Raw genomic sequence first — 26,295 nt, 5'->3', positions numbered from 1 at the left:
TGTTATTATTGGAATTGTTTTTTTGGAGGCCAAGTGTGAATGTAGGGATTGGGGAGGTGGATGAGCACTGAATTGCTTTGTAGACTCAGTGCATGGCTGATTCTTGCCTGTGTAGGTGTTTATTATTAGTGGGTGAGTGGATGGATAGATGAGTGGATGGATAGATAGAGTGGGTGCTCTCCTTGTTTCCTTTATTCCTATGCTGTTCCCTTTCTCTGCTCCGATCCTGAGCTCGCTGATAAGAACACACTGGTCAGAAAGGAGGGTAAATATAACCTGATCAATGGTCTTTCTCTCCCTTTTGCTCTTGGCCTTCCGGGCAGAGAGGGAGGGCTCTTGTCCTTGGCGTTCCTTCGCTTCCCTTCCCTCCCTCCTTCCTTCATTCTATCCGTCCCAGCCTTTCCTGCCTGTGGAGCCATGGAACTGGGTCAATGGGTTGGATGGCGGGGAAAGGGAGAAGGAAGAGGCCTCTAATTGAAATGCATGGACTCCATGCCATGGGGTGCTGGAATTTGTAGTTTGCATCCAGTCCAACCCCTTTCTTTCTTTTTGTCATGGAGGAAGAACCCACCCAAACCTCTCAGACAGATGGCCATCCGGTTTAGTTGTGTTGTTATAGTCACAATGCGTTGTTGTGAGTTTTTTGGGTCCAGATTGTGGTTTTGTGGTGTGGTTGTGTTCTTACAACCGGGAGGAAAGGCTTTTGCGTTGTGTTGTCAAATTTTGTATTTCTGGGGCGTTTAGTTGTGTGCCAAGTTTCGTATTTCTGGGGCGTTTAGTTGTGGTGTTATAGTCACGATGCATTGTTATGAGTTTTGTGGGTCCGGATTGTGTTTTGTGGTGTGATTTTGTTGTTACAACTGGGAGGCAAAGCTTTTGCGTTGTTTTGCGAGGTTTCGTATTTCTGGGGCGTTTAGTTGTGTTGTTATAGTCATGATGCGTTGTTGTGAATTTTGTGGGTCTGGATTGTGGTTTTGTGGTGTGATTGTGTTGTTACAACCGGGAGGCAAGGCTTTTGCGTTGTTTTGTCAAATTTTGTATTTCTGGGGAGTTTAGTTGTGTTGCTATAGTCACAATGCGTTGTTGTGAGTTTTGTGGGTCTGGATTGTGGTTTTGTGGTGTGGTTGTGTTGTTACAACTGGGAGGAAAGGCTTTTGCGTTGTGTTGTGAAGTTTTGTATTTCTGGGGCATTTAGTTGTGTGCCAAGTTTCGTATTTCTGTGGCGTTCAGTTGTGTTGTTATAGTCACGATGCTTTGTTGTGAGTTTTGTGCATCCGCATTGTGGTTTTGTGGTGTGGTTGTGTTGTTACAACTGGGAGGGAAGGCATTTGCATTGTGTCGCCAAGTTTCGGATTTCTGGGGTGTTTAGTTGTGTTGTTATAGTCACGATGCGTTGTTGTGAGTTTTGTGGGTCCAGTGTGGTTTTGTGGTGTGATTGTGTTGTTACAACCGGGAGGCAAGGCTTTTGCGTTGTGTTGCCAAGTTTTGTATTTCTAGGGCGTTTAGTTGTGTTGTTATAGTCATGATGTGTTGTTGTGAGTTTTGTGGGTCCAGATTGTGGTTTTGTGGTGTGGTTGTGTTGTTGTAACCGGGAGGCAAGGCTTTTGCATTGTGTTGCCAAGTTTCGTATTTCTGGGATGTTTAGTTTTGTTGTTATAGTCACTGCGCCCGCAACTTTATCCTTTTATATATATAGATATATATACAGTAGAGTCTCACTTATCCAACATTAACGGGCCGGCAGAACGTTGGGTAAGCAAAAATGTTGGATAATAAGGAGAGATTAAGAAAAAGCCTATTAAACATCAAAATAGGTTATGATTTTGCAAATTAAGCACCAAAACATCATGTTATACAACAAATTGGACAGAAACAGTAGTTCATTACACATTAATGCTATGTAGTAATTACTGTATTTACGAATTTAGCACCAAAATATCACAATGCATTGAAAACATTGACTACAAAAATGCGTTGGATAATCCAGAACATGGATAAGCGAATGTTGGATAAGTGAGACTCTACTGTATATATATAGACATGTCTATATATATTTGTGTGTTCATTTCCCCCCTGTAATATTTGCAAGCCCTATATATAGGTAGGTAAGAATATATTCATATCTATCCAGACATCTCTCTTTATATAGATAACTAGCTGTGCCCGGCCACGCGTTGCTATAGCGAAGTATGGTGGTATGGGAAAGAAAGTATTGAGGAATTGCTGGTAGTTAAGGTAAAGGGTAAACATTTTCCCTGACATTAAGTTCAGTCATGTCTGACTCGGTGTTGGTGCTCATCTCCATTTCTAAGCCGAAGAGCCGGCGTTGTCTGTAGACTCCTCCAAGGTCATGTGGAATGACTGCATGGAGCGGCGTTACCTTCCCGCCGGAGCAGGACCTATTGATGCACTCACATTTGCATGTTTATGAACTTCTGGGTTGGCAGAAGCTGGGGCTAACAGTGAGGGCTCACTCTGGTCTCCCAATTCAAACCTGCGGCCTTTCGGTCCAGAAGTTCAGCAGCTCAGCGCTTTAACATGCTGCGCCATCAGGGGATATTATTTCCTAAAGGTTGTGGATATAAAATATTTCTGATTGTTTTTTTTTGTCTGTTGGAGGCAAGTATGAATGCTGCAATTAGGGAAAATGATTAGGATGTAATGGCCTTGCAGCTTTAAAGCCTGGCTGTTTCCTCCCTGAGTGAATTTTTTGTTGGGAGGTGTTAGCTGGCCCTGATTGTTTCCTGTCTGGAATTCCCGTTTTCAGAGTGGTGTTCTTTGTGATATTTTATGTGCTTCTACTATCTGTGGCCCTGAGAAAACAGAGGATTTGCTAGACTTTGATGATGGGAATACTTTGTTGGGAGGTGTTAGCTGGCCCTGATAGTTTCCTGCGTGGAATTCCCCTGTTTTCAGAGTGTTGTTCTTTATTTAGTGTTCTGATTTTAGAGATTGTATTGTTCTGTTTTATTATACCACATTAATTTTTATATATTCTGATTTTAGTGTTTTTGAATACTTGGAACCAGATTGTATTCATTTTCACGGTTGACTGCAACACAATAATAATAATAATAATAATAATAATAGTAATGATAGTAATAATAATGACTTTGGTAATACACAGTGCTTCACTCCCTTCTCAGCTTCCTTTCTGGAAGAATCCTTTCTTGGGAGATGTTAGCTGGCCCTGATTGTTTCCTTTGTGGAATTTCCAGTTTCCCTTCTTTCAGACTGTTGGTCTTTATTTACTGTCCTGGTTTTAGAGATTATATTGTTCTGCGTTATTCTATCCCAATAATTAATTCATATTAAAGTAGAATCTCACTTATCCAACATTCGCTTATACAATGTTCTGGATTATCCAACGCAGCCTGCCTTTTCATAATCAATGTTTTTGTAGTCAGTGTTTTAAATTCATTGTGATATTTTAGTGGTAAATTTGCAAATACAGTACAGTAGAGTCTCACTTATCCAACATAAATGGGCTGGCAGAATGTTGGATAAGCGAATATGTTGGATAATAAGGAGGCATTAAGGAAAAGCCTTTTAAACATCAAATTAGATTATGATTTTACAAATGAAGCACCAAAACATCATGTTAGATAACAAATTTGGCAGAAAAAGTTGTTCAATACGCAATAATGCTATGTAGTAATTACTGTATTTATGAATTTAGCACCAAAATATCACGATATATTGAAAACATTGACTCCAAAAATGCATTGGATAATCCAGAATGTTGGATAAGCGAGTGTTGGATAAGTGAGACTCTACTGCAATTACTACATAGCATTACTGCGCATGGAACTATTTTTTCTGTCAAATTTGTTGTTTAATATGATGTTTTGGTGCCGTTGCCAGCCTTGACCCTATTATAAGCTGGGAGAGGCTCTTTCAGCTCATAAAAAGGGCTGAAAAACTCTGCTTGTCTTCGAGTATATATGGTAACTATAATTAGATTCAGTAATAGTGTGCATAAATGAAAGAAACCAATTCCAAAATTTTCTAGATAATAGCATCACAAAAGTTTGTATTTGTCCCAATCACCTTAATTGAGTACAATAAATAATCCTTGGTAATTTAATTCCAGATTCACCCCAAAGGAATTCTTGATTGATCAGCCTTAGAAGTTTCGTCATACTGTATATTTATGAAGCCTCATAAAATACCACCCACAAAACACACGTATTTGTTTTTCTTGTCCTAAGATTATAGGTTTGTCTGTAAAGGAGAACATTTTCTTTTAGAAAACAAGAAGTTTTTCTTCTTTCAGTTAATTAAATTATATTATCTATCAGGGGTCCCCCAACTAAAGTTTGTGAGCCGGATTCAAGGTCCCTGCCCTAAATTTTAGACTTAGAGTCCCATCAGCAAAAAGCAAGCCCACGTTTCCCATTGAAAAACTGGTAAGTTTACGTTGGTTAAAATTGTTCTTCATCTTAAATATTATATTCTTGTTTCATTGTTTGCAATACAAAGAAGATATGTGCAATGTGCATAAAAATTTATTCATTCTTTTTACAAACTTTAGTCCCCCCCCCCTCCCCCCCGCAAACAGTCTGAGGAACTGTGGACCAGTGGACATTTTGCTTTTTGTTTACTTCTCTTTCTACATTCGTTGTCTAACAATTCAGTTGTTCTAGCTGTTAATTTGGATACTCCAATGTGACAGATTGCATACTTGAAATCATGCAAATCAAATACTAGAAATAAAATTTCAGAGCATAATCCTACCCACATTTGTCAGAGTACTTGTTTTCAGATCAAGATCCGTAGGCTCAAGATCCATAAGAACTTTGGCTTCAGTTTTTTCCCAAAAAAACAGCTTTTTATTCTACTTAGCAAATCACTTTTGAAACTGAGACACAATTTGAAATTTGGCATAGTATCTATTGCCCATTTCATTAGATGACTTTCAAGTACCTCCTTGGATTCAAGCTACAGAATTTACCCTGCAAAATATTACCCATACACCAAGGAATATAAACACTTGTATCAAATTGAATGCAATATCGAAGAGTAATGCAGCTTCTGAGTGCCACTGGCTCTGTAGGAAATGAGAAAGAATCCTAGAAAGAATCAACAATTGGCATAAATGCTTGAGGATCAACTCAGTGTTCTGGCATCATTGCATTCAGATTTGGAAACGTAAAAAAAAAATTAATTATTCCTTTCAGATGTTTCCTCTAATTTGCAATGTTTAGCAAGGTATCTTGCTTGCATCATTTTACAGCTGAAGGCATTTTATAGTGCATAGATAAGTCCCCTGTTTAAAACAGTCTAGACTGGGCCATCATTCGTCAGCAGAATACCAGAATTTCTCTCCATTTCATTAAAATATGGTGGTTAAGGGTTATGGATACTTACCCCATCAAATTGGCTTTTAAAGTAAAAGTGGGTAAAGTTCATGGTGTCTTCTGCATTCAGAGGGAGATGTTGTTTTTTGCTAGACAGGCTTCACTGAAGTTGAGGAAAACAGGGGAATGTTCACTGGAGGTGAAGAGAGCAGAAAGATAATTTGTGCTAAGGAGTAGACAAATGGCAGTCTCAGAATCAGGTAATAAAAGGAACCAAAAATCAAAATGACAAAGAATAGAACTATCAGTCCTCCCCAGAGAATCAAACTGAGCACAAAACAAAATGCAAACAAAGAAAGCCCGACAGGAAAACAGAAAAATGCAGCAATAGGCACCAGCGCCATCTTACCATTATAAATAGATTTATGCTTAAGCTTATTACGGAATGCTTCTTAAACAAAGCTCTTGCAGTTATTTATACCTGTCTCTGTAGAGTACTACTTGGGGGAGGTGAATGGAAAGGACACAAAATTATCTTTTTTGCAGCATAACTTCACCATAATATATTTTGAAATCTCTGTTATATGGTACTTTTGATGACGCGGTCTTAAATAGCTTGGGACCTCAATATTTGAGGGAGTAATTATCTCCATATGTGCCTTCTGAGGGACTCCTCCCTTGTGTCCCACCATTGAGATCAATGCATTATGTTGGAAGATGTAAGAGGACCTACTCAGTCATGGCACCCCAAATGTGGACCTGGAAGCGTGATTTGCCCCAGCACTTATCCCATTTAGACTCTAAAAAGTTGACACTTAGTCACTTAGTTGATCCGTTACTCAGCTTTCGCGCGGATCACAGCATCTTCTCTAATCGCCTCCATTCATATCTATTTTGAGCACGAGTTGACCAGTGTACCATTGTACGACCATGTTAATCTCTCACATTATATGCCATATGGAATGAACCAGACCATCGGATGGGAGGATGACCTAAAAGGTTTTGTCCATCCCCGCGAGTACTATATTGCCATGGCATTGCTCCAACAATTCCACAGCAACATGACTGGTCATCAAACCCTTTGGGTAAAAAGTTGACTGTTCACCTCAGTTCTTAAATTCCTCCCAAATAGAGTTGTTTTCCTTCAAGTCATTATAGCAGCCTGAAAATGAATATTTCACAGGATTATCTTGGCAAGATTTGTTCAATGGAGTTTCCCTTTGGCTTTCTCTAGGCTGTGAGAGTGTGCCTTACCCAAGCTCACTCAGTGGGTTTCCATGGCTAAGCAGATATTTGAATCCGGGTCCCTAGAGTTCTAATTCTACATCCAAACTACCATGCCATGCTTAAATACTTTTAATCTTTAAGTACTATTTTTAACCTTCTAAATCTTTAAATATGGTTTTAACACAATGTGATGTTCAACACCTTCATAGCTTATTTAGGTTATTTTGTTTTAAACAGTTTATCTTGTATTAATGTTATTTCTGAGATCCTCTGAGATTTTTTTTAATACAGATTGGGGCATAAACATTTAAAGTAATTAAATTAAGAATTAGAATTTAATTTTTAATATGGGGTAATTCCATTATCCCTATCATGCAGTTACCCAGGCGTTGGGTTGTTTTTTCTAACCCTAAAGAATTCTAAATAATGGTTTTGAATAGAATGTATACTAAAGATCAGACTCCATATTTCTGCCTACTACGAGGGTTGAATGAAAAGTAATGCCTCTACCTTCATAACTCCTCAACAGATGGCAGTACTGGTATGCAGCAAGTACTGGCTTGTTCAGTAGACTCTTCTCTGCATTTCCATTTGGCGGGAAGCCTTAGCATTAAACAGTTGTGTTGTTAAAGTGTGAAGTATGGAATCCTGCACAGACGGTTGGTCAATACAACTTAAGCAATGTGCAGTCATTGAATTCTTGACAGCAGAAGGTGTCACCCCAAAGAAGATTAATCAGAGAATGCAAGCTGTTTATGATGATTGTGTTGAAGTGTGTACTGTGCGTTGTTGGGCGAGTAAGTTTAAAGATGTTGAGGTGGGAACATCTGACTTGCATGACAAACAAAGAGTTGGACATCCCGTGACAGCAACCACAGAGTTTCACAAGCAAAAAATTGACAGTGATTCAGGATGATCATCGTATCACTCAGAGAGAAATTTCAAGCATAATCGGCATTTCACAAGAACATGTGGGTCACATTATTGCTTTGCTTGGCTATTGGAAGATCTGTGCATGATGGGTACTGTGAGATGCTGGTTGCAGAAACAGAGTGTCGATTTCTTCTGTGAAGGCTTCAGAAAACTTGTTCATCATTGGCAGAAATGTATCCAATTGTCTGGTGATTATGTGGAAAAGTGAATAGCGGCAGTTAAAGAGCACATTGTAAAGATTATTTCTGCGCTTGATTTATTAAAATATTCCCACCCAAACCGAAGTAACGAAGGTGGAGGCATTACTTTTCATTCAACCCTCATAATATGGAGTTATATCCATGGCAGCTTTGTAGTACTGGAAAAGACAGAGTGCCTAGAGAGTAAATATTTGCCTAAGGCCTAGATAAGCTTCCCTACCTTCACTGTAATAATTGTACTATTTTGTTTCACTGTTAGAATAGAAATCTGTTTTTTTAAAAATCTATTCTCCTGGAAGCCCTGGCTGTTTGAAAGGTAATCAATGCGTTTAACAAATAAGTAAAATACACAAAAAACATTACGTAAACATAATTGACCCATCACATAAATTTCATGTTAAACTGCATAGAAATGGTGAATATATTGAATACCAAATTTACCAGAAAGCGAATTTGGAAAGTAATTCTGACAGTTTAAATTAAATCTAATAGTAAAAACATGTAGTTCTCCTAACCATTTAGGATTATAGTTGTCCAGGATTATGTAAAGCATTATGTGAAAATGTAGCAGAATTATTTTTGAATCTGATTGTATACAAAATGAGGAGCTTTAGCTATTGAAATATTTAATTACATAATTATGTTTATTGTTTCTGTGTTTAACTTGTTCTGTGAAATTGGTGATTGTATATTTGGATGAAAACATGTATATGAACATGTATTACGAATACAATAGTTGAATGCCAACCAAATCACCCCTGTAATCCAGAGCACACATCGAGATGTCATGTTTCTAAAACAGATTATCTTTTCAGGTTTGTTTGGGATTATATATAATTTCCATCGGCAGTGTACACTGGCATTTTCCATTTAAATGACTCTGTAGTTAAGATGTATATGTTTGCCCATGAGAATTAAATAATATCCTAATAGTTAAATAACTATTTACCTTGTGTGTAGTAGAGCAGGAAGCACTCGTGCTTCCCTAGTAAAATGTGGGCTAGACAAAACTATGGTTAGGTGGGTCTGTAATTGGCTAAGCGAATGAACCCAAAGAGTGCTCACCAATGCGTCATCTTCATCTTGGAAAGAAGTCACAAGTGGAGTACCGCAGGGTTCCGTCCTGGGCCCGGTTCTGTTCAACATCTTTATTAACGACTTAGACGAAGGGTTAGAAGGCACAATCATCAAGTTTGCAGATGAGACCAAACTGGGAGGGATAGCTAACACTCCAGAAAACAGGAGCAGAATTCAAAACGATCTTAACAGACTAGAGAGATGGGCCGAAACTAACAAAATGAAATTCAACAGGGACAAATGCAAGATACTTCACCTCGGCAGAAAAAATGGAATGCAAAGATACAGAATGGGGGACGCCTGGCTCGACAGCCAGAATGGGGGACTCCTGGCTCGACCTTGGAGTCCTCGTGGACAACAAGTTAAACATGAGCCTACAATGTGATGCGGCTGCTAAAAAAGCCAAAGGGATTCTGGCCTGCATAAATAGGGGTATAGCATCTAGATCCAGGGAAGTCATGCTACCCCTCTATTCTGCCTTGGTCAGACCACACCTTGGAATACTGTGTCCAATTCTGGGCACTGCAATTGAAGGGAGATGTTGACAAGCTGGAAAGCATCCAGAGGAGGGCAACTAAAATGATCAAGGGTCTGGAGAACAAGCCCTATGAGGAGCGGCTTAAAGAACTGGGCATGTTTAGCCTGCAGAAGAGAAGGCTGAGAGGAGACATGAAAGCCATGTACAAATATGTGAAGGGAAGTCATAGGGAGGAGGGAGCAAGCTAGTTTTCTGCTTCCCTGGAGACTAGGACGTGGAACAATGGTCTCAAACTACAGGAAAGGAGATTCCACCTGAACATCAGGAAGAATTTCCTCACTGTGAGAGCTGTTCGGCAGTGGAACTCTCTGCCTCGGACTATGGTGGAGGCTCCTCCTTTGGAGGCTTTGAAGCAGAGGCTGGATGGCCATCTGTCGGGGGTACTTTGAATGCGATTTCCTGCTTCTTGGCAGGGGGTTGGACTGGATGGCCCGCGAGGTCACTTCCAACTCTACTATTCTGTGATTCTCCTATTGGCTGAGAACAAACTTCCCTCGATTGGGGAGGGGTGGGGGTGACCTTGGAGACCAACCAAAGGTTCATACTTGTCTAGGCTATTCAGTTACACATGAGACAGCGTGGTGGGAGGTTGAGTGCCACTTTTTAGTGAATCGTCTTCCAAACTGAAGTTTGACTTCTTGGTCTGTATATAAGGAGTTAGTGCAGAATTAATTTTTTTATTTTACATACATATCTATATCCTTTCCTTCAGATCATGTCTGCCTCTGCTATTTCTTGTCGTAAGTGCCTAAGCAACCATGATTTATTTTGTTACATCTCTGGCAGTTTCACCATTCAAAGGACAAACATTTGCGCATTTGTCTGACAAGCGTATTTTGCATATTTTAAAGTAAAACTTGGTGATCAAGATAAGTCTTGGGCCCCTCACGAGATGTGTAAGCAGTGTGTCGAAGGTTTACGGATGTGGACGAAGGGAACACATCATAAATTACTATGTAGTATACCTATGGTTTGGCAAGAGCTCAGAGATCATTGAAGTGACGGTTACTTTTGTATGATGAAAACATCAGGATATAACAAGAAAAGTAAATGTAAAATTGAATATCCTAGTCTACCATCAATTAAATGCCCAGTTCCACATTCAGCTGAAATCTCAGTGCCTGTTTTCATTTGATATATTGCCTACTAAACTGAAATTATTGTTAAAAATAAATTATGAAAGCTGGGAAGTGGTTATTTCAGATGGTTGGAATATTAGCTGGTTTCATTGTAGACAACTGCTGCAAAGATATAAAATGGAGAAAAATGTATTTGATTTCAAATGAAAGAGGAGTGAAATTGACTTACAATTATGTGCTAACAATGATCACTTAGTTGGTAAAATGTGTAGGTTTTTATTGAAAATGGAAATGGACAAATATATATGTTTTTTATATATTTTCTGTTAAATACTCAAATATATTTTTAAAAAAGAAATGAACCTGCATTTTGGTATTTCTGTAATCTTCTTGTTTGTGTTATTTTAAGTGATACAAAACATTAAACAAAATGAGAACATTTAGTGAGAGACTGAACAGTGAAGAATTACTGCTGTGGTAAAAAATTAGGTCAAATAGCATGGCAGTCTATTTTAATAGGTTATCATTTTTTACAGTAAAGGATAGAAATGCTTTGCAAGACTGCAAAACAGCAGTCTTGTATGCTGTATGACTTCCATACAGTCAACACAGAATACTGTGAGGTTGGGATACCAGTAATAGGTAGCTTCCAAACATGCTTGGCTGGCATACTAATTTCCCTGCTGGGATTTCTACTGATAGTTTTGAGTGTATAGCTGCATAAATTATTTGATGGAAGAAAAGAGTGACTTCAGCTATCATTAATCATAGTGTGTTTTGAAAGTGTATATAAAAAAGTTCTAGTGCTCTGTTCCTCTTTTCCCAAATAGTTTGACATTCAAAACAGATTTGTCACATTATTATGCTGTAGGCAAGGATCCCTCTCCCCATCTTTACTTTTAAAGCCTGAGTACCTGTAATTTCCCAGTAGCCAATATTCATAGGTTTGCCTTCCAGGCAAAAATTGTTCTCCTGCAATTAGTTGGAAGGAAGGAATCCCACATTGAGTGAATCTTTTCATTATCTTTCCAGGATGCAATCAGAACTTTCAATCAGAATAGGGAAACTATGATGTAGGTCTGTAATTCAGTGGTGAAGCACTTTTTGGGGAAGGCACGAAAAAAGTCCTAGGCTCAATTCCCAGGGATCCATGTAGATAAGAAAAGAACTCCTTTTTGAAGCACTCTAGAGCTGCTCCCAATAAATTAGACAATACTGAGCTAGATTCTGTCTGACTGAATCCAATAATTGTCCTGGTTTTCACTATGGTGTCGAACCTGTCTGTGATCACTCAAGATGAAGGTGGACAAATGCTCACCCGTATCACAAAGCTTTATTCACACAGAACTTAGTAGCAGGAAGGAAAGTTTCAATTATTTTCATCTAATATTTTCTTTTTCATTTGCTGAACCATTCAACCATATGAGCCTTCACCTACGGTCTTTTCTATTATAACTTTAGATGCAAATATTGTAGATTCTAAAATTCTAGTTTTATTATCCCACCAAGACTATGCCTGCATTGCAATGAAATACTATCTTATGTGGATGTGCAACATAAATTATGGGGTTCACTGGACAGAGGTGCCTGAGCATGTTGAGATTCAGTAGCCAGAGTCTATTTTTATAGTGTGTGAGAAATACAGTAAAATGGCTCTGAAGTCTTTGCAGAGGTCCACACATTAAATAGATAAGATCCTGCAACGTAGAGCGTAGTATAAAGGTTCTATAGACAGAAATGTGCTACTTCCCTCATCTCGGTGTCTCGCTATTTAACTGCTGTAGCGCCGCCCCCCCCCTCCCCCCCCCCCAAAGCAATATGTGGTTGGAGAATGGCAGAGTGGAGAACTGGGGAAATGTCTGGCTATGTCCCTATCACTTATTGATCCACAGGTATTATCCATAGGCTTTAACAGAAGATGTAATTCTAAGCCTAACTGTGTGAGGAGAGGCATAACTTTCATTGCCTCTACTCTCTATCAACAACCTAATACTTTAATGGGACTTTTGTTTTTGCATGTTACTGACAGGATGTTGGATAGTAGGAATTATCTTGCCTTTTGCATAGACCTAAATAGAAGGACAAATAATTTGCATGCTATTTGTTCTTTATAAGCCTGAGTTCCCTACTGGTTTTACCCCAACTACTTGACAAGCCCCTATATATGAGTATGTTGTATCACAGAAAGAATCTCTTTTCAAACCAGGTTTTAAGCAGATTTCCACCTCTTCCTGGACACCCATTGCAGTTCCCAATTTCATCCTAGACTTGCGTTACTGTCTGAAAATAAAAAGGGGACCCCCTCCCTCTGCCTTCATCTTTTTCTAATACAGAGAGTGATAAGGGAAATCATTCCAAGTGTGACTTGAGGATGGAGAAAGTCTGAGGCCACTCATACACTGCCATATAAAATCCAGATTATCTACTTTGAACTGGATTATATGTAGACACATATAAACCAGTTCAAAGCAGTTAATGTAAATGATCTGCATTGATAAACTAGATTATATGGCAGTGTAGAAATGGCCTGAGGAAAGTAAAAGGGAGATTAATAAACACTCTTCATTCTTTCTTCCAACCAGCTCGCCACTTTACAAAGTCAATCTATATATATATATATATAAATGTTCTGACCGTTTTCCCCTTAACTTAAACAACAAAACTGGAGCAAATAACATCAAATTTGGCCAGAAAAGACATAGTCATCCGGTCTGTGTTTTTACATCAAAAAACTCCAAATAAAAATAAAGTCCTAATTAGAGGGAGGGGAATAACTGTTTTTTCCCCATTACTGCCAGTTAGAAGGGTACGCTCTGCCCACTTTGTCTCCTAGCAATCCACTTAAGCCATTTAATGGCGCCCAGGGCCTCTTCAATCAGGCCTCTTCCACACTACCTATAAAATACAGATTATCTTATTTGAACTGGATTATATGGCAGTGTAGACTCAAGGCCCTTCCACATAGCTGTATTACCCATATATAATCTGATATTATCTGCTTTGAACTGGATTATCTTGAGTCCACACTGCCATATACAGTGTTCCCTCACTACTTCGCGGTTCACTTTTCGTGGATTCGCTGTTTAGCAGTTTTTCAATAAATGCTAAAACAATATTATAAATCATAAAAAATTATAATTTACAGCCTAAGGAAGGGAGGAATGAGGAGCCAAAGGGAGAGAAAATGAGCCCAAAAGGCAACGGGAGGAGAGGGAGGCAAATTATCAACACTCAGTTGGTTGATAAAGACTTAAAATCTATATATATAAATGAGTGATGGCATCACGGCGATCCACAAAACAACAAAACTACAGGCCCCCCAACCTCAAAATTTGACAACACAACCCATCATCCACGCCTCTAGGTTGATACAACAAAAAGAAAAGAAAAATAAAGTCCTAATTAGAGGGAGAGCAATAATTGTTTTTTTATCCAATTGCTGCCAGTTTAGAGGGCTAATCTCTGCCCACTTGGTCTCCTAGCAACCAACTCAGCCAAGGGACAGGCAGGGTTCAGTTAGGGGACAGGCAGATTTAGGCCTCACTTAGGCTTCTTCCACAGATTATCTAATTTGCACTGGATTATATGGCAGTGTAGACTCAAGGCCCTTCCACACAGCTATATAATCCATTTATAAGCTTATATTTTATCTGCTTTGCACTGGATTATCTTGACTTCACACTACCATATAATCCACTTCAGTGTGGTGCCTCATATAATCCAGTTCTAAGCAGATAATATAAGATTATCAATATACAGTAGAATCTCACTTATCCAACATAAACAGGCCGGCAGGATAAGTGAATATGTTGGATAATAAGAAGGGATTCAGGGAAAACCGATTAAACATCAAATTAGGTAATTGTTATACAAATTAAGCACCAAAACATCATATTATACAACAAATTTGACAGAAAAGGTAGTTCCATGCGCAGTAATGCTATGTAGTAATTACAGTAGAGTCTCACTTATCCAACATTCTGGATTATCCAACACATTTTTGGAATCAATGTTTTCAATATATCATGATGTTTTGGTGCTAAATTCATAAATACAGTAATTACTACATAGCATTACTGCGTATTGAACTACGTTTTCTGCCAAATTTGTTGTCTAACATGATGTTTTGGTGCTTCATTTGTAAAATCATAACCTAATTTGATGTTTAAAAGGCTTTTCCTTAATGCCTCCTTATTATCCAACATATTCGCTTATCCAACATTCTGCCAGCCCGTTTATGTTGGATAAGTGAGACTCTACTGTACTGTATTTACAAATTTACCACTAAAATATCACAATGAATTTAAAACACTGACTACAAAAACATTGATTATGAAAAGGCAGGCTGCGTTGGATAATCCAGAACATTGTATAAGCGAATGTTGGATAAGTGAAATTCTACTTTAATATGAAATAATTACTGGGGTAGAATAATGCAGAACAATATAATCTCTAAAACCAGGACAGTAAATAAAGACCAACAGTCTGAAAGAAGGGAAATTGGAAATTCCACAAAGGAAACAATCAGGGCCAGCTAACACCTCCCAAGAAAGGATTCTTCCAGAAAGGAAGATGAGAAGGCAGTGAAGCACTGTGTATTACCAAAGTCATTATTATTACTATCATTACTATTATTATTATTATTATTGTGTTGCAGTCAACTGTGAAAATGAATACAATCTGGTTCCAAGTATTCAAAAACACTAAAATCAGAATATATAAAAATTAATGTGGTATAATAAAACAGAACAATACAATCTCTAAAATCAGAACACTAAATAAAGAACAACACTCTGAAAACAGGGGAATTCCACACAGGAAACAATCAGGGCCAGCTAACACCTCCCAACAAAAAATTCACTCAGGGAGGAAACAGCCAGGCTTTAAAGCTGCAAGGCCATTACATCCTAATCATTTTCCCTAATTGCAGCATTCATACTTGCCTCCAACAGACAAAAAAACAAACAAAACAAAAAAAAACAACCAGAAATATTTTATATTCACAACCTTTAGGAAATAATATCCCCTGATGGCGCAGCATGTTAAAGCGCTGAGCTGCTGAACTTCTGGACCGAAAGGCCGCAGGTTTGAATTGGGGGACCAGAGTGAGCCCTCACTGTTAGCCCCAGCTTCTGCCAACCCAGAAGTTTGCAAATGTGAGTGCATCAATAGGTACTGCTCCGGCGGAAAGGTAAAGCTGCTCCATGCAGTCATGCCACATGACCTTGGAGGAGTCTACGGACAACACCGGCTCTTCGGCTTAGAAATGGAGATGAGCACCAACCCCCCCAGAGTCAGACATGACTGGACTTAATGTCAGGGGAAATCTTACCTGATTTAAGATTATACTATGAAGTCTCAGGACTCATTTGGATAAAAGATTGGGCAACACTAAAAGATCGGAAAACACTGACCCTGGAAGGCTTCGATTTAAGAAGAGGCTGGCATGCCTACATTTGGTATAATAAGATAAAGATAGAAAGAAATTTTTCAAATCATTTCGTAAGAGCCGGCCTCATTAAAATATGGGACCGATACAAGTTAAGATTTTACAGGTATACCCCGATGTGGATTTCTTCCCTAGAAGCTTTCCAAAGAAGACAACTTGGCTGGCAATTATGGCCCACTTATGAAGACTTACTAACAAAACAAAAAGGTCAGATAGGACTAAAAGAGGAACAAGAGATTAAAACTAACTTTCCTAATTGCTCATGGTTTCAACACAGACAAATAAGAGAAGCATTCAGAAAAGATACAGAAATAGGCTTTGCAGAGAAAACGGGTTTCTGGGATAAGATTATGAGGACAGAAAAAAAGCTAATTTCCTCCTTCCCTCCTTTTTGACTCAAATGTTCTTGCAATAAAAGTAGTAGTAGTAGTAGTAGTAATAATAATAATAATAATAATAATAATAATAATAATAATAATAGTATTAGTAATGAATCGTGCAACTTTGCAAGAATATCTCTTTTTCTTCCCCTTCCACCCATGCAATCTGGCTTGCAAGGGTTTCTCTCGCACTCTCCTTTCGCTTTTGAAAACATTTGCCTCTTGTCTCTCTCTCTCTTAAAAAAATAAGATAACTCCAGCCTGGGAGGAGAAGCAGAGGAGGGAGGTTTTGGAAAAGAAAACATACTGTGGCCTCCAGGCTCTGCTGCTGGCTTGACCTTGACCCCATTATAAGCCGAGGGAGGCTTTTTCAGCCCCCAAAAAGAGATAAAAAACTTGGCTTATCTTTGAGTATATACGGTAACTGCTGATCAGTTAGTCCTAGCTTGTTGTGACATTCTGACGTTTGGTCTAAGAAGAGTTAAATACTAATCTGTGTGTGTGTGTGTGGGGGGGGAGTATTCACTAAAAAAAAAGGGGAATCAGCAGCACTTTTCAAATTAAAACTGTCTGAGGTGTCAGACTTTGAATAGACAGTTTTCCCCCAAGGATTAAAGAAACATTGAAATTGCCATTTCCATAGTAAATGTTTTAAACATGAGTAGATTTCAACAGTATTAATCTTTATAAAGAAAAAAGATAGCAACATTGGTTTAGGGGGGGAAATACAAGATCCATAATTTGGAAAATGTGCCGAGCAGTATAATGATACCATCTAGTGGTCCAATATTACATTTACAGCATACCAAACATTACAAACTAGGGATGTGTGATCCATTAAAAAATGGTTCAAAAGTCATTACAAAACAGGGACGCTGCCGTTTTGTTACTAAAGTGTTCCTAAAATGTTTCTAAAGTATAGTTAGTGAAAAGTAATTGGGGAAACTTTAGGGGCTCCTTTCTCCCTCATTTTTAAAGCTATTGGAGTGAAACTTGCTACAATAGTAGAAGACATTTACCACTGTTAGCAAACCAAATTTCAGAACGTTTCACTTATCCATGGATTTTTGGGGAATTTTCAAATTTTTTATAAACAAGTTTTCTGATGCTGAGAACTGCATTTTGGGAAATGTAGTTTAGGGCAGGACCTTTTGCATTATCTGCCACAGGGGGTTTCACCTTACCAAACAACATTTTTAAGCTTGCTGTGTTCTCATTCTTCTGCCTATTAACTTTGCTAGTCCCACCTCCAGTTCCTTCCTTATGGTGATTGGGCCAAAGAAAAAGGATTGGTTTTTAAAACACTTGATATTCTCTTGGCTTTACCAAAGTTGCTTAATGCTTATACTCAAAATTAAGCTGACCTTGGAAGGCATCTGAATGTTATAGAATCTCAATGAAAATGATTGGTGAGTGTTTCAATTTCTAAATTCCCCACCTTCCCTGCATGTTTTTAATATCAATTCGTACGCCTGAACTTAACAAATTCGATTAGAAAAACTAATTTAAAATGAACATTTGCACACCTCTATTACAAACGTTGATCAGAAATGCAAATAGTAAGCATATTTCGACACATTATATAGGTGTATACAGGCAGCCCCCAAGAAACATCTGATTTACAATGATTCATAGATAAGAACAAGGGTGAGACAACAGAAAGTGAGAGAAATCTACCTCTAGGAAGGGAAATACACTCCTGAAAGAGTTATCATGGCAAAATTGTTTTTCCACTGAAGCTTTATCCCTGATCCTTGTTTCCTCAACACGGCAAATTTTCCAAAATTCAATTATCACAGGGACAGAAAATGAAGTGAAAATTTTTGAACAGGGGCAGAGACAGCAAAACAAATGTCACAAGAATGTTAAACCTTCCCTATGCTATCCAAAGTATATATATGCGTGTGTGTGTGTATATACACACACACACACAACACATGCACACACAAGCTTGGAGTTACACTTAGAAAATGTACCTGTTCCGACTTACAAACACATTCAACTTAAGAGCAAATATACAGAACCTATCTTGTTTGCAACTTGGGGACTGTCTATCTATCTATATCAATTAGTCAGTCAGTCAGTAGCCTTTATTTCGGTCAGCAAACCATTGGCTAAAGTCAAGTGAGAGTACAATGATGGAATACAGCATTTGAATAATTTTGGATATCGCGTTTGGCTTATAGTTAATAACAAGTATCTCCATTCTGTGATGGTTAGATGACTATCTTTTTTTTATCGTGCTCATTATTTTTTATTTTGTAAAGAAACATAATACATCGAAAGTGGTGGAACAATATATTGATAGGAAAGTGAGGGAGGTGAAAGGGTTCTGAAAGTAGGTGAAGAGAGAAAAACGGAGGGGGGGGGGGTGAAGAAAGAAAGAAAGAAAAAATAGAAAGAAGAAAAAAAAGAAAAAAAATTAATTTTTTTTGTTGACTTCCCGTCTTGACCTCGGAGTTTTCTCTTTCGTTGATTACATATTGGTATTTTCCCTTAGTCTCTTTTCGCTTAAACCGTTTTATATTGTAGATAAGTCTATCGTGAAGTCCATTCTTCTTTTTATCAAGAATTTTATGAAGTTTGTCCAGTCTGTTTTATTTTTACCCTTTTAAAGATGACTGTCTATATCATCTAAAACAAGAACTGATTACTGAGTAATAAGTCTCCTAGGTACTCTTTGAGAGAGATATATATATATGTGTGTGTGTGTGTGTGTGTAGCACTAGAGGAGTTGACACTTTGCTGTAAAAGGGTTCTTAGGTTTTTGAAGTAGGCTATACTGTAATTTATTTCTATAATGTCTTTCAGCCAAAAAAAAAAAGTAATTTGAACACGTCTATAAAAATCTCATTTAAATAGTATTATGAAATACAACTGACAAATTTAAAACAGCAATATCTGTTTTTAACTTTGGATATGTTTTAATGGATTTTAACTGGGAATTTTTAAATACTGTTTATATTTAATCCTGTTTTAATGTTTGCATATTTGTATATTTTAAATTGTATGCTGATGTTTTTATGTTAAGCTTCTTTGAGTCTCTTGCAGGGGAGATAAAGTGGGGTATACATAATAATAATAATAATAATCATCATCATAATCATCATCATCATATCTGAAATCTAAACACATCCAAAGTTTTGTCCAGAATAATACTAATCACTAAAAATGTCTAAGGAGAGCTATAATACGAGGGTTGAATGAAAAGTAATGCCTCCACCTTTGTTACTTCGGTTTGGATAGGAATATTTTAATAAATCAAACGCAGAAATAATCCTTAGAATATGCTCTTTAACTACCGCTATTCACTTTTCCACATAATCACCAGACAATTGGATACATTTCTGCTAATGATGAACAAGTTTTCTGAAGCTGTCACAGAAGAAGTCGACAGTCTGTTTCCGCAACCAGCATCTCACAGTACCCATCATGCAAAGATCTTCTGATAGCCAAGCAAAGCAATAATGTGACCCACACGTTCTTGTGAAATGCCGATTATGCTTGAAATTTCTCTTTGAGTGATATGACGATCGTCCTGAATAAATCTGTCAACCTGTTGCTTGTGAAACTTGGTGATTGCTGTCATGCAAGTCAGATGTTCCCACCTCAACATCTTTAAACTTACCCAATGATGCAGAGTCTACGGAACAAGCCAGTACCTGCTGCATACTTGTACAGCCATCTGTTGAGGAGTTACGAAGGTGGAGGCATTACTTTTCATTTAACCCTTGTAATATTATCTTGGGCTCCTTATAACATTACGTATATGTGGACAGGGTTGTTGTGAGTTTCTCGGGCTGTATAGCCTTGTTCCAGCATCATTCTCTCCTGATGTTTTGCCTGCATCTGTGGCTGGCATCTTCAGATGTTCTGTTGGCAATGAAGCAAGTGGGGTGTGTATATATATCTATATATGTCTATATATCTGTGGAATGTCCCGGGTTGGAGAAAGAACCCTTGTCTGTTTAAAGCAAGTGTGAATGTTACAGTTTGCAACTTGAATAGCATGAGTAGCCATGAGCAGGCTGCAACATGCCCACACAGCCCGAAATACTCACAGCAACCCAGTGATTCCAGCCATGAAAGCCTTTGACAACATATATGTGGACAGTCTGTATAAACTATATATCTCTTTCTTGGTTATAGGGAGGAAGCCTCTTCTCATTTCCCAGCAGTATATATGTGATGGCGGGATTTAGGCGACCTAGAAATGTATCCTCTTTGTGATACATGGGTGGTCTAAATATGTAACTATAAAGTATCATGAAAACAATGCTAATTTTACTAAGCTAGCTACATTCTCTGACATAGTTTATATTGATGTATACCAGGAGTAGGAAAGCATATGTGAATTGAGGACAATGGGTTCCCCACCTTTGCCCATACTACTGAACCAGAGATGAGCTGTTCTTACCTATTAGTGTTTCTAATAAACCATTTGATTATAAACATAAAAGAGGTAATTATTATATTTAGAGTCATGGGTGGTGATGATGGAATTATAGTATGGTTACCTGCACAACAGCAGGCTTTGCAAATCTCATATTTTCATAAAGGTATAATTTGGCATATTTATATATTCTTGCTAGCCATATGTCCTTATCTGTTACTAATTAGTTCTTTGTGTTTTTCTTCTCCAGAAGGAACTTAGTCTCCCCAGAAGAGGAAGTTTGTGAGTATAATGTTTTGTTCTTTTGATATCAGCTTGAACTATCAAAAATGCTGGTTTTGAATCTTTAAGATCTTTTATAGGAAGAGAAGATAAAACATATGCCACAAATATTTTTCCATTATGAGATAATTAGTATAAATAAGTTCTGCTGCATGTGGCCACTCTCCACAACCATATATGGTACTGTGGAATTGCAGTTGTGATGGAATAGGAAGTAAGGCAGACTGTTAGAATGCTAGCATTTACATTTTTATGTATCTTGTGGTCTTTAATTTTAGTAGGAAAGACATTTTGTGCTGATTCATGATTTTAGGATTACAGGCCAATATGGTTGTTCATTGATAACATAAAACTCTCTTTCTAGTTGGATTATTGAGAAGTAAGTGAATCTTCTGCCTAATCCTAGAATGAGAATGAAAAAGTGTATTATAATTGCAAATCACTATCTGAATACTTATGTCCCCCTGCTTTTCCCTTTTTCTTTCATTTTATTTTTGAGGCACTGGCTTGAATTTCTAATATTGAAATAAATATTGTCAGTATCTTCTTTAGGTTTCATTGTATTTCTGTCTGGTGTGACTAGTGCTTCTCAAGTCTCTATATTGGTAGATTTTGCAAGCTTTATACATTGAAGTGTCTAGACTGCTAGCCTCTCTAATATGTCTCTCTGATTACTTGGCTATCTCCTCGATACCCTGACTTTCTTAGTTTTCCTGTAACAATTTATTGCATAATGTGCCTTTCTTCTCATTAGGCATGAGCTATCACATCTATTAGCTTTAATAGTAAGGAATGTTTTGCTGACCCGGTACTAAATGAGAATGCTAATTGATGGTAAAGGTATGGGTTGTGTTACTGGAAATGTATTGAAAAAAGAATGATTTTAGACATACAGAAAAACCTGGAATACCAAAAGCTCACTTAGGGTGTAATAAGATGTTGTGCTTTTAGCAGATCTTTGTAAAAGATACCTCTCCATGACTTCTATTGAGCTTTTTTTCAGACAAATCCTAAAGGCTAGAAGTTGTCCAGTAGATTTCTGCTAAAAGAAACATATGAGAATGTTGTGAAGTAAGAATGCAGAGGTCATCTGTAGTGATAACCTCCCTGCTGATTGTCTTTCTCAGCTGACACTCAACACACAGTAGCTTATCTAGTGGACATTTATTTTCTTTTTGGCCTTGAGTGTAGTTTACTCCCATTTCATTTATGTATATTTGTTTTTAAAGTTGCATTACTGCAAAGTTTGAGGTTTCTTTGAGCACAGCAATCCCCATCACAACCTAGATATACATAGAAACTTTGGAAGAGGACATAGTCATTGTGATACGTATAAAATAAGAAACAAAGGGACTTTATTCATGCTTCTCAGAAGGGAGTTCTGCTCTTCGTTATTCCCTTGCATACTGCAGTGGAAATGGCACACCAGCATTGGGATCTCTGACGAGCTGGGTCAATACGTTCATGGGAAACTGATAAGTGCATTTTTATATATAATCTGTATATATACTTTCAAGGAATATGATAAATTGAGGACTAAATCAGTAACACTATAACCGTTTGAGCATTCTGTTAAAAGAGGTGAAGAGTCTAAAAATTTAGATCCTAAACATAAACATGCTTTTGGGAGGAAAGGAAAGGAGACTGAGACTGAACCACATACGTTCCCTTTAACACTGAAAGTTGCTTTTCAGCTATATTTGTCAGAATAATGCTATAAAATATAAAATAATGCTATGTATATTGACTGGCCTATTTGATGTTGCATGAGGGGACTGTACTTTTCATATGCTGCTATTGACTGAAATTGGAATGCATTGAAATTCTGTTCATGCTTGTGTAAAATTTATGATAAGTTGTCTCATTCTTCACTGGGTGTATGATCCAACAGCTAGGAAAATCTTTTCAGCTTCATCAGTTTGACATTTGAAATTTGACTGACTGTCAAATCTGGCCAAGAAGGAGAGCATAGCTCATCAAAACACACCTTCCCTGACAGTATGGATAATTCCTTCAGTTCTGTATAAAGAGTGCTATAGTAGGTTGGTAGGGGAGGGCCTGTATCAAGGCAGTTTTCTGTGTTTTCACCAATAGAAGCAGTTCAGTATGGAAGTTTCTTCTTTTCTTTTTGCCTAGGAAATGATAAATGAGAGAATGGAAAGACATGCAAGAGGCCTTAGGCCTCTGTGTAATTTGCCTTTGCATGACTGTAGACTTGAGGCTTAGTATTAGGCAGTGGAGTATCTCCACCCCATCGGATCTGTGGGCAGTGCAAGTTACATTGAGGTACACAGTGGAAAGAACAGCGTTCTTTCTACCTGTTGCTCTTTTGTTGTCTGCAATGAATCATTGCATTCAGTGTTTTTATCAGAGTTCTATTTCTGACCTTTTATGGTAATCCCATTTCTAGGATTTCTGGTAGTGTAGTTATGCTTAGCATGACCTTTGTTTAATTTCTGGGTACTATGTGGCAAAGCACTCTGAACTTAGGGTAGCATTTCTCCTTTACTAAATAGCAGTAGGATTAGATGCACGAAATGCAATGTTAAAGAAATAGGAAGAATGTTCCAAGTATCCTAATGTGTGAAAGTTCCAAGTGATAATATTTTAACTAAATCACTCACTTAGTCAAGGAGAAAGGCTTTAAAAATCTAAATCTAAAAATAACTGCCTATTTCCAAAAAGATAGGACACTCTGTTTTGGGACTTGAAATTGCAAACTGTATTGCTGATAGTGCAACACAGCTGACCAGAATTGTATGAGGAGAGTTTGTTTGGGTTGAATGGCAGAAATATATCAGGGGGGACTTAGGATTGGTTTTACTTATATGGTAAGGGGCCGCGCTGTGGTGCAGGCTGTTGAGCAGCTGCAGTAAATCACTCTGACCATGAGGTCATGAGTTCGAAGCCAGCCCGTGGCGGGGTGAGCACCCGTCAATTAAAAATAAAAAATAGGCCCTGCTCGTTGCTGACCTAACAACCCGAAAGATAGTTGCATCTATCAAGTAGGAAATAAGGTACCACTTATAAAAGTGGTGAGGCAAGTTTAACTAATTTACGACTTGGAATGAGGAAGTGCCATCAGAGTGGATGATGAAGCAGCTGCTCCCCCCTGTGGCCAGAATCGAACATCCCCTCAGGAGAAGGTTAAATTGCCTCTGCGTCTGTCTGTGTCGGTTTCTGTTTGATGTGTTTATGGGCATTGAATGTTTGCCCTATGTGTGTATAATGTGATCCGCCCTGAGTCCCCTTCGGGGTGAGAAGGGAGGAATATAAATACTGTAAATAAATAAATAAAATAAATAATATTTTCACACAAGGAATTTTTGTTGTGCTTCAGCAATAATTAGAAATTGTTTTCATCTAGCAGTAGTGCAGCTGGAGATTTGTATTATTAATAGCACTATATTGTTTAACAGATTTAAATGGTTTTAAATTATGTCAATTAAAATCCCCACTGCTGGTAATCTCCAAACATAGTTACTTTATGCACTTTATCTATTTATGAATTTATTACCCATAATGTGCACCGTACACTTTGCTTATCCACTATTGCAACCTCATTGTTTTTAACTGATGTTTTAATTCTGCGTTGTGTTTTTAACTTATTGTGTATATTTTTTATTGGTTTTTGTTTTTGTCCTGATGTTTTATATTTTATCATTGTTTGTATTTTGATTTTGCTGTAAGCCGCCCCGAGTCCCCTTTGGGGGAGATGGAGGTGGGATACAAATAAACAACTTCTTCTTCTTCTTCTTCTTCTTCTTCTTCTTCTTCTTCTTCTTCTTCTTCTTCTTCTTATTATTATTATTATTATGCAGAATAATTGTCCCATTTCTTTTTGCTTAAGGATAGTGTTATTTAAATAGCAAGCCAGTAGAACAGCTTATGTAGGAAAATTCTACTTTGTCTATATATATCACCCATAGAGTGGAAAATTCTTACTGTTTCTTTAGCTACTATGTGCAACATAAAGTGGTTTCATAACTTTTAAGTTTGGCAAATGCTTGTAATTTTATGTATTTATTTTTAACACATGGGACATATTTGATATAATTAGATTTTAGCAAGAAGCTGTTTGAATTTTTTTGAAATGCTGGATATGTAGATATTTGAAAACCAACAGAGTACTCTAGCACATTAGATACTAGTAAATTATGTAATGCCCACACAAGAAAATGTACATCAGATTTAGGGGTGTCTTTCTGCTGAAGACTGATGAATATAAAGTGCTGGGGAGTTCTGTATATTGTTGCTGCTCTTCTACAGTTCAAAAGCACTGACCCCTCTGTCAAAATTCTTCTTGTAATCCCTTAACATCTGTCATGTCTGCTATGTATGCTTGCTTTTTTGTGACCATGAATTTGTTTTCACCGATATTTACTGACTATACTTTAAACCCTTGAAATTGCTTGTGGTGCCTAATGAGTTATTTTTTTCTACTTCTATTAGTAAACTAGCTGTGCCCGGCCACGCGTTGCTGTGGCGTTGTCTGGTGGTGTTGGTGAGAAATTGTTGAGGTAGTGGTGGTATTGAATGTCTGTTGTATGGTTGTCTTTATGTTTAGTATGCACACTGAAGTGGATTTTATGGCAGTGTGGAGTCAAGATAATCCAGTTCAAAGCAGATAATATAAGATTCTAAATGGGTTATATAGCTGTGTGGAAGGGCATTGAGTCTACACCATACAATCCAGTTAAAATCTGATAATCTGTGGAAGAGGCCTAAGTCCCCTGGGCTGAGTAGGTTGCTAGGAGACCAAGTGGGCGGAGCTTAGTCTTCAAACTGGCAGCAATTGGATAAAAACTATTATTCCTCTCCCTGTAATCAGGACTTTATTTTTCTTTTCTTTTTGTTGTATCAACCTAGAGCCGTGAATGATGGGTTGTGTTGTCAAATTTCGAGGTTGGGGGGGCCTGTAGTTTTGTTGTTTTGTCCACTGCCCTGATGCCATCACTCTTTTATATATATAGATCTAAAAATGTTACATTTTTTATCAAGAAATATGTATTATTGGAAACTGTACAACAACATTTTGCAGACATGCATAGGGCTACACTGGGTTAAATTTCAGTCAGTGAAATACCAAAGAGTATCAGAATTATCTCTGGGGCATAGCTCATTGATTTGGTGATTTGTCTCTCTGTTTTAGGATCAATTATACTTTAAGATATAGCTAGCAGAAATTTCCCTTTTTTTCTTCATACCAGAGTGAATATAGAAACCCCAGTTTGAATAGAATGGGAGATAGCAGGACCTTTAAGTACTATTTACCCTTGCTATAGTCCCATACTTAATTTAGGACCCACTGTACTTGCAATTGACCTTGTCAGATACGAGCACAGTCAGGCCTCCATATCCATGGATTCAACCATTGACAACTTGAAAATATCCCCCCCATCTCAAAATCAAATTTAAGATCACAATTTTATATGAT

General features: G+C 37.6%; 1 protein-coding gene across 6 annotated transcripts in view; it reads left to right on the top strand.

Moving 5' to 3' along the window:
* mast2 (microtubule associated serine/threonine kinase 2) overlaps positions 1 to 26,295 on the top strand; it is a 199,709-nt gene that overhangs the window by 63,324 nt on the left and 110,090 nt on the right. For all 6 annotated transcript variants that reach the window (XM_062978356.1, XM_062978350.1, XM_062978349.1 and 3 more), the window contains one exon: positions 20,827 to 20,858. In XM_062978356.1, coding sequence (XP_062834426.1) covers positions 20,827 to 20,858 — 32 coding nt within the window. The remainder of the gene's footprint in view (positions 1 to 20,826; positions 20,859 to 26,295) is intronic.

Source organism: Anolis carolinensis, chromosome 4, assembly GCF_035594765.1.
Source record: "Anolis carolinensis isolate JA03-04 chromosome 4, rAnoCar3.1.pri, whole genome shotgun sequence".
Lineage (NCBI taxonomy): Eukaryota > Metazoa > Chordata > Lepidosauria > Squamata > Dactyloidae > Anolis > Anolis carolinensis.
Note: the sequence above shows the minus strand (reverse complement) of the source record. Positions and strands in the feature narration are given on the sequence as shown.